Below are 9,713 nucleotides of genomic sequence, written 5' to 3'. Positions count from 1 at the left end.
ACTGTAAACCTCAGAATAATAAAATGCAATTCCAATTTAATTAATGTAATTATAAAATCTTCAACAATATTTTATCACCCAGTAAAATATAACATGATAATTGATTTGACGTAGGTATAAATAATAATTTACTATAATAATTTGCTTAACACAATAGATGGGAAAAACCAATCACCAATAAATACACTTAGTATCGCTATCAAAGAAAATATGTTTGTAACTTTTTAAATGTAGTCATTTATTTTCCTGTAGTTTGAGTCTTAAAATGGACTGTTGAAACTTTTTAAAATTAATTCATCTGTACTTTAATGGTTATAACATGTTACAAACATCAAACTGTAATGTTACAAACAAATAACAGTATTAACCTATAATATTCCTTTACTCATACAAATAAAGTTACAACCATTTTAAAATCAAGTATTGATTATACTTGATTCTTAGAAATCTAAAAAAAAATACAATAATGTAAAACTTTTCAGGTAGGTACATCAACATGATGTTCATTGTTTACATAAAATATATTTTACAAAGACCTTAACATTAAAATAAAATAAAATAAAATAAAGATGGTCCTTGGACTACGTTTACATGGACTATATTTAGTACTAGCGAACGCCCACAACGTCCGCGTGGAAATCGATTTACTACTTTTAACCCCTATTGCATTCCCTTCTCCTTTTATTTTCGCTCATTTTATATAATAAATAGTCCACTAATCATTTTACAAAAATATAACACAAAACATGACCGATTCGTAATAAAAAATTCAACCCCGTTTTCAAGGGGGTTGAATTTTGAAAAGTCTTGTAAGAAATTATTTTTAGTATTTTTCATACCAATTTTTAAAAAAAACGTGTAGCTTGAAACTTTCAACCCCTGTTTCATTCTGATTTATTGAAATAATCAAACTAAATTACATGAAAAAGGTCATCATTTCATCTTCATTAATATGATTATTAAAATGACTTTTAAGTCAGTGAAACTGAACTATTTTCTTTAAGAAATATGATTGATTAATAATATTCTTAATTAATAATATATATTCTATAAGTTTTTAATAATGTTTTAATAAATATTAATATTTATAAATGTTTTAATAAATATTAATATTACTTAAAAATTTAAAAAAAAGGGGAAATAAATATTTTAGAATTTAAACTATCGTGAGTGTTATTCATATTAATTGATTATGAAACACGGCTAAAACACGGCGTACTCCGACGTAATATCACGTGAGTTTTAGCCGTGTTTCATAATCAATTAATGGGAAATAAATAAATGATAGTATTAAAATTTATATTATAGATGAATGATGATTCACTCAATTATTACCAATTTATTTAATTTAATTTCATATTCTTTAAAATATTATCAATGTGATTAATTCATTAGGATTTAGATATGATTGACTGGAAAAGTGACTCAAAATGTTTAAGTGCCATCAATCCGCCATTATTGATCATATATTTCACTTCTTGAATAGAATGTATAATTTTCACTGAATTAAAATCAAGTTGTTTTATTTTTTTTAATTTATTGACATTGGCCAGTCGTAAGCTTCGTACAATTCTGGACCTCCTTTGAAAGTGAAATCAACTAAACATAGAGTTATGTAATGTTTCTATATCTTCCTTCCTTTGCTCAGCTCTTAATTTCTGTTTTTTAAAAGCTTCATACTCTTCATCATCTGTTGGTAATTCATAGCGACAAAAGGGACAGGAATTGGTCTGAAAAATAAAAGAGTATTTTAAAAACAACCTCTGCTATTAAATATTTGCAAATTAGAGCAACTTTAATATGTAGTAGTAGAGTACCAATCCGTGATCGTCCAGTGGATATGACCTCTAACTTCGATTCCAGAGGCAGTAGGTTCGAATCTGGTCTGGCGCACGCACCTCCAACTTTCAGTTATGCGCATTTTAAGAAATTAAATATCACGTCTCAAATGGTAAAGGAAAAACACCTGGAGGAAACCTGCATACTTGAGAATTTTCTCTATGTGTCTGCCAATCCGGATTGAGTCAGTGTGGCCTACTACTAAGCATGTGGAGAGACGAATATTGCCAATAGGTGTCAAGTTAATTCGCACGAGTTACACATCAATACATATAAATAAAAATGAAGTGTCAGTGTATGATTTGAGGATAACTGGGTTTTCTCAAGTAGTTATTGTTATTTACTCAATACTAAAACACAAGGTTCATTGTCAAAGGTTTTTTAATATTTCTGTCTATCTGTTTGTCCAGGCTAATCTCCAGAAAGTTGAGAGCATCCACTAGTATTTAAAAAATTAAGTTTTTATGTGCCAATATTAAATATAATAGGGTTACTAGTATAAATAAGTGAATAAAATCATTATTTTCACATTAAACAAATTAATAAATAGTAATAATTAAAATATCAACCATAGATTAGTATTCATGTTATGAAAGTTTTAATATAGTCACCTGATTAAGCCATGTTATAATACATTTTTCATGAAACAAGTGATGGCAAGGCATTTCCTTAGCTTTTTCATTGACTTGAAATTTTTTTAGGCATATAGGACATTCCTTGTTTTCAGTTTGTATTACAATTTCTTGTAGATTTTTCACTGCTTCTTTAGATGCTGCTGGTGGTAATCTAGAATAAACATTATTCTCCTATAATGTTCAGTCTAAATAGTTAAATAATATATTAAAAATATTTAACTTAAAAATCAGTATAAAATAGTTAGGTAAATGCAGCCAGTAGCGTAACGAGCTAGACCAATATTTGTTGTTGGTGAAAAAAAAATATTTAAATTACAATAATAGAAAATCAGGTTTTAAGTAACTATAATAAACATTTTTAACCAACTTCAAAAAATGGAAGAGGTTCTCAATTTTTTTGAGGTCTGTATGTTTTTTTTATTACTTTCATAGGTATACTATAGTCCACAACTTTAGGCTTTTTACACAACAATATCACTTCTCAAAAAGGTTCTTTTAGGGCGACACTTTTCGTTTCGATTCACATACATTGTATTTTTAATAATAAGCTTTACGGCTCTGGGTTCTAGCCCTTTTGAGCCCGGATTCACAAACAATAAATTAATTATCTCGGACCAATAATAGAAGGACCTACCTCGCAAGACGTTACCTCTCTGTCAAAGAATCAACGATCTATCTATATAGAGCGGGGCATTTAGAAGTGTTTGTAAAATCGACTGGGATAGTTGAGCGGCTAACGCGTGTAAAAAAACTAACAAACGCGTTAGATTGTTCGATTGTATCGATGTTTCATTGTTGTAATCGTTTTCGTCGTCTAAAAAACTCCCTAAATATTCCGGTTTGTGTAGTAAGTAGTTCAATGGCATGAAAAACGGCCAACAACTTCTAATTCAGTAAAAGATGACGTGACGTTCAATTTGAAAATATTTCTATTTTATTTTTGTTATTCTTTACATGTTAGCCCTTGATTTCAGTCTCACCTGATGGTAAGTGATGATGCAATCTAAGATGGACGGTATGATTTCTACACGACATCATACCGGAACGCTAAATCGCTTAGCGGTACGTTTTGTAGGTAGGGTGGTAACCAGCCAGACCTGGCACAATTAAGAAATTCTCAATCGGCCCAGCCGGGGATCGAACCTAGGTCCTCCGTCTTGTAAATCCACCGCGCGTACCAGTGCGCCACGGAGGTCGTCAAAAACATAATTATAATTTATAATAAATTTGTAATAAAAACAATATCTAAAAGAAAAATTCCCAACATAGCTTCTCTAAATCTACAAGAACACCTAAATAAAACTTGTTCCTGGCTCAAAAAATGGAGAATCAAAGCTAGTGCAACTAAATCAAGCCACATAACATTTACGTTAAGAAGGGGAGATTGTCCTGCTGTGAAACTAGACGAGATTACCTTACCCCACCAAACAACCGTAAAATATTTAGGTGTACATTTGGATAGAAGATTGACTTGGAGAGATCACATTAAGGCGAAACGAGATCAGGCCAATATGAAATTTCGAGAACTGTATTGGTTGATTGGGAGAAAATCCACACTAAGCCTGGAAAACAAGCTGCTGATATATAAATGTGTTATAAAACCAGTATGGACTTACGGTATTCAACTCTGGGGCTCTGCTAGCCACTCAAACATTGAAATACTTCAGCGCTTCCAAAACAATGTATTGAATGTAATATGCAATGCACCATGGTTCGTCAAGACTGCAGAAACGCACAGCCATCTTAACATTTCACCTGTTAAGGAGGAAATAGACAGGTCACTAGAGGCCTACAAACAGAGGCTTGAGCGCCATAAAAACAACCTGGCTGTCAAATTGTTAGACGTCAGGGACTGCAAATTCCGCCTGAAACGAACACGACTGGCCAACATAGTATAGTAGTATATACTCATTCCTGGAGGGACGCTACATCAGTGGATGTGCAGAGCCCGAAACGACATACTAAAAAGTCATTTGATCGGATTATGTTCTAGAGACTGATCTCCGATAGACCAACAAACAAGAGAAAAAAAAAAAAAAAAAAAAGAAAAATCGATTCTATTCTTCTAACGAACTAACGAACAGAACATCGATCCATTAATTTAACGTTCTGTGTACAGATTATATTATTCTTGTTAAATATTTTATTATTTATTCTTGTTAAATATTTTCGATGACTGAGTTTACCTCGTCCCTTTCAAAAAACGACAGACAATTTTGTTGCTGCATTTGGGTGCGATGCATTTCCATTTCTAATTCCTCTATGTTAAATATATAGAGTTTGCACAAAAACAATACAAACGACATAAAAAGAACCCAAGCAGACATGAGTCACAAACCATTATGAAAAATAAAGATATTGAGTTTTATGGGTATTAAATGTGCATTTATAAAATTAAATAATAACTTTAATAATTTTTATAAATGTCGTATTTTCATATCAAAAGAAGATGTTTTCTTTTATTTTAATGTGAATTTTACCTTTCATTTATTGCAGAAATACCCTATACTATGATTAATTTTTTGATTTTGTGTTATTAAGTGAAAGAAGATTTGACATTTCACACACACACACTTCACAGCACAAAACACTACTTTATTTGTTGTCTGTGACTAATACTCCTACCTCACAGTATTCGTTAACTAAATCCAGACTGTTGTGCGTATTTTCTTCCTTTGTAATTTTTATTATTTCGTTTTGTTCTCGTTTCGTTGTTGTTGTTAATTATTGTTTATTTGTTGTTTGTTTTTCGCGCGTATCTTGTATGTATTATTTATTACCTCATATCTTCGAAACCGCTGAACGGATTTACGTAATTCAGATATCCTTAGATTTGTTTTAATAACCCAAGTGTTCTTAGATAGGTGAAATTAAAAAAAAACCAACAAGACGACTGTGAGATGCTATAGAATCGAGGTGATTTTTTTTTAAATATTGCAACAAGGGAATCAAATTCAAGGGCTTTTTGTGAGAATTTCAAAATGGTATATAATGGCCAACAAAAAACTACAATTAGAAAAACGTTATTTATTAATTGTATATACATAATACGCGAGGCGGACGACTATAAGGTTTATGAAGTGTAGTTATAAAATACCTTAAATAGACTAAATTAAATATATTGATTGTAAATCTCGTCATGTGCGAGTCGGATTCGCCCACCGAGGGTTCCATAGATTTTTTTGAATATTTACTTATCCTCGGTTGGACGTAGGTATACACTATCGTACTTTGTAACAAACATAACAAATAAATCCGAAATTCACCATCTATCTAACTAAAAATTATGAAATAAAATAATTAAATAAACGAATAACCCGACTGCATAAATGATACAAAAACTGATTAAACTAAAGTGGGGACCTATTAAAAAATGTAGACGTAAATCATTATATTCAATATAATAGGTCCCGACTGTTTTCTAATTTTTTTCTACACTTCTGGACTGAGCTTGTTTTTTTTCTTTTCAGTTTTTGTATCATATAGGCAGTCGGGTTTTTAATTGTTTAATTAATTTATTTATTAATTTTATTTAGTTTAGTAGGAAAATGAGTGAAGCGGAGCCTGGTACTAGCCGGAGCAGTTATTCCGCATTGCTATCGTTTCCGTCACCAAAAAAGAAACATACGAAGCTATCACCCTTATCGTCCTCCGAGAAAACCGTTTTGATTAATGTGTTTAAATATGTCGAGGATACCTTATGCTTGCTTATACATAATAAAAAACAAAACTATAAGGGTTCTTTATTGACTACGGAACCCTGAATATAAGTGAAACATTATCTGTTAGATAAATAACAGGATATAGGAATATAGAATAAAAAAAATATTGGTTATCAAAGGAAGTTTTATTTCATGACAATATTCGTAAATAATGCTGTAGTAAAATGTTGAGCACTCCTGAGTCAGCTGTTTTTGTTTATTTACATTGTTTAAAATACCTACCCGATCTGACTATAGATATGACTGGTCACCATGACTCTGCATAAATAATACTCACGAAAATGGAAATAATTACTAACTTTGTGATACATACAAAACGAATTTGCAGGCCTTAGATGCAGGTCTGATAGGGGTCGCTAAAGTAACTGATTCTTAAGGGATCATAAAAAATACTTAAATAAATTACTGTTGCATCTCACTATTTTACTAATCTGTTTGAGTCATTCTCATTCAATCCATACCTTTTCGTAATTCTTGTGACATACCCATTATTTATCTAAAAATTTCTAAATATAGGTTGGATAAATACCTGGGCCATTCTCCGGTCAAATAGTCATCATAATGACCAAAATCAATTAGAAATCTTGCCATGTGAAGAAGATGATTGGGTTGTTCACCATCTTCTAATTCTCTCCAACCCATTTCTTGAAAATAATCTGCCATGGTTTTGGTAAAATATAAATTTATTGCACAGACGGTTAAGAGAGTAGGTTACACTGTTTTAAATATTTTTGTTGTTAAAAAAAATTAAAACATTTAGCAGAAATTATTAAAGTTTTAAAGTTTAGACACAAAACATCAAAACAGACGGGCGACGGCCGTCAAAAAATGAAATTGACAGAATGGCAATGACAGACAGCTGACAGACCACAGAACAGTAGGCTAAAAATACAGGTAAATCACACATCATTATGACAGTGTCTATGAGTTTAATTTATATAAATTGGCTTCGTTCCAGTTGGGGTTCGTAACCAAAGATTACTGTCACAGATTAATAGATACACTGTTTTTAACGTTTTTAACGATCACGCCCATTACCGTAGTTTTTACCGTTACCTACATTATTTTGCTTGCGAGCGTTGTAATAAACGTTAAAGCCCTAAATGGACTACAGAAATGTTTACGTTTTTAAAATAATGTAAGATTACAATTTTGCCGTGTGTGGTAAGAAGGTAAGGTGATAATCTATGAACTAAATATTAATGTGGATACGCTAATAATTATTATACAATAATATTTATATGGATAACGCTACACAATATCCCTAAACCATAAACAACAATAATACAATGGTCAATTTACTTACTTAATGGCTCATGTGAGCGTAAAAATGGGCCTCTATAAACAGAAACAAACCCAAATGATAATCATAGACCGCGCCAATAAATCGCAGCTTACGGGTTTACTGAATTTGGAAATCGTGCAAAACTTTATATATCTGGGATCCAGCATTAGGTATTAATAGTAATACTGGTTCGTGCGTAACTGAAATCCAAAGAAGAATCGAAATGGCCAAAAGCGCTATGTCTCAGTTACATAGAACGTAGAAAGACCACAAAATAAACACAAAGAAGCGTCTTGTCCATGCACTGATCTTTCCCATATTTACATAAGCAGCTGAGACCTGGTTCAAATCCGCTGATCGGCATCGCATAGACGCTTTCGAGATGTGGTGCTGGAAAAGAATGCTCCATATTCGTGAACAGTACCTACATAGAACTAATGTATCGGTGCTAAGATAACTTAACATCTCGAAGAGACTGTCAGTATGTCAGTAAGTATTTTAAAATTTTAAAGCACTACAATAAGGTCTGGTCTTAATCTGATGATGGAGCCGAAGCACAGATCCTCATCCTCATCGATTTTCGTCAGTACCTTGTGTTAGTTAGTAGTTAGTGTAGTATACCTTGTGTTTGGGCTTGATTAATTTGTATTGATGAGAGCTTTACATTTATATGTGTTGAGACTTGTGTGACTGTCATTAGCGGTCTGGTGATGGATTAAATACACTTTCATTGACTTGACACTTAGGTACCTCTACCAAAAATATAGAAAATATAAGTTTACAGGTATTTTGTAGTTGTAAGCTATATATTTTCACACACCAAGAATTTTAATATAGGTACTTGTATTAAATAGTGAGTAACGACAAGTACAACACTCGACGGGCGACGGGGGGAAAGACGGGGTGAAAACGTGCGTGCGGGGAAGTGAGGTGCATCAGTCATGGGGTTTTCATTTATCGCTACCCGCCCCCCGGGCGTTCCCGCTATCGGAAGTGTTAGGTACGAACGAAGTTGCCAAGGTATAGTCCTCTTTATGCTTTATCAGTCTCAATGACTTTGTAATCATTCAGATTACAGCTGTCCTATTTCAGATAACTTACATACTTACCTATAAAAAGACATACCGTTGGTATGCCGTATGTACAATATAATGTCGCTGCCTATAACCAAATACCTAACCATAATAAATTAATAATTATTATACTCGTACATATAATAGGTAGTAATAAGTACGAGCGAATAAAAACTATGAATCACAAGTTAAAATGTTGGCATAGATATTATAAACTTGTCCCTGCCTACCTATCTCTATCTGATTACTAATACTACGTCATCATATTTATGCTTGTTTGATAAATGATAAGCAGGGCAGGTTTGATATTTGAATTTAGTATAGTGCCGAAATACGCTTAGCTATTAGTTTACCTACACTAGAACGCACACGCAGTCACGCAACGCATCACGCAGCAGTAGAGGGCAGACTCGTAAACAGACGAACGTGTGTAAGCGAGACGTGGTAGTGTTGTGATTAATTATAATTTGTTAGGCCCGCTTACGGAATCCGGTAAGACCTTGTTTACGCGCCTATTTTTAAACATTTTATCACCTACCTTATAAGTACAGACTACGTATTGATATCATAGCATTAATGTTGACGATTTTATCTACAAAATGCCATTAGTTTTATTTTTAATATGAAGCAACAATTAGTAACACTCCATGATGTCATCGAAATATTTCATTTGAGGTCAATCAGCGATTTCATACAAACCAATCATTATTTTAATTGATTGTTAACTGTTAACTACTTTCTGTTTTTTCAATAGAAAGCTAAATTATATAGACTTAGATAGTAGCAACATTTATGTTTACCGCGGAAGGTGCTGACTTTACACAGGCACAGAATATAGTACATTATGTAGTACCTACCTATATATTTAAATACTTGATTTAACTGAGCCCAATAGATTTTCCATTATTTTTTACAGTGACACATTACCTATTTTTATCAGGAAGTTACATACATTGTACCTACTACAAGTTTTTAACATTTCCTTCTGATAATTGAAGTATTTACGATATTGGAACTATATTTACTTATCTACTACCTACTTAACTACGTTTGGAACTACATTAAACACTAGTAAAACAGGTATAGTATCTACCTACCACGTATTGTGAACATGAAGTCATCATTTCTACATCGTAAGCAAGTTATAATTGACGTAAAT

At 32.2% G+C, this 9,713-nt stretch overlaps 1 protein-coding gene and 1 long non-coding RNA gene across 2 annotated transcripts; one reads left to right on the top strand and one right to left on the bottom strand.

Moving 5' to 3' along the window:
- Positions 1-29: 29 nt before the first annotated feature.
- LOC112043631 (E3 ubiquitin-protein ligase RNF181) lies at positions 30-7,005 on the bottom strand. Its single transcript, XM_024079136.2, has 3 exons — positions 6,726-7,005; positions 2,451-2,625; positions 30-1,730 (listed from the first exon to the last, which is right to left on the bottom strand). The coding sequence occupies exons 1-3, from the start codon at positions 6,857-6,859 to the stop codon at positions 1,596-1,598; spliced, it is 444 nt and encodes a 147-aa protein (XP_023934904.1). The 5' UTR covers positions 6,860-7,005; the 3' UTR covers positions 30-1,595.
- Positions 7,006-7,163: 158 nt separating this feature from the next.
- LOC112043633 (uncharacterized) lies at positions 7,164-9,045 on the top strand. Its single transcript, XR_002886694.2, has 3 exons — positions 7,164-7,368; positions 7,814-7,970; positions 8,336-9,045. It is a non-coding gene; the product is annotated as an uncharacterized LOC112043633 (long non-coding RNA).
- Positions 9,046-9,713: the final 668 nt, after the last annotated feature.

Source organism: Bicyclus anynana, chromosome 10, assembly GCF_947172395.1.
Source record: "Bicyclus anynana chromosome 10, ilBicAnyn1.1, whole genome shotgun sequence".
NCBI classification, from domain to species: domain Eukaryota; kingdom Metazoa; phylum Arthropoda; class Insecta; order Lepidoptera; family Nymphalidae; genus Bicyclus; species Bicyclus anynana.
The sequence above is the reverse complement of the archived record's forward strand: the minus strand, read 5'-3'. Positions and strand labels throughout refer to the sequence as shown.

Excerpts from the sequence above, each read along its gene's own strand:
- LOC112043631 (XM_024079136.2), bottom strand. The coding sequence starts at position 6,859 with ATGGCAGATTATTTTCAAGAAATGGGTTGGAGAGAATTAGAAGATGGT. Across the intron at positions 2,626-6,725 it reads TTGACCGGAGAATGGCCCAG|ATTACCACCAGCAGCATCTA; the intron begins GTATTTATCCAA and ends TGTTTATTCTAG. Across the intron at positions 1,731-2,450 it reads TTATAACATGGCTTAATCAG|ACCAATTCCTGTCCCTTTTG; the intron begins GTGACTATATTA and ends TTTATTTTTCAG.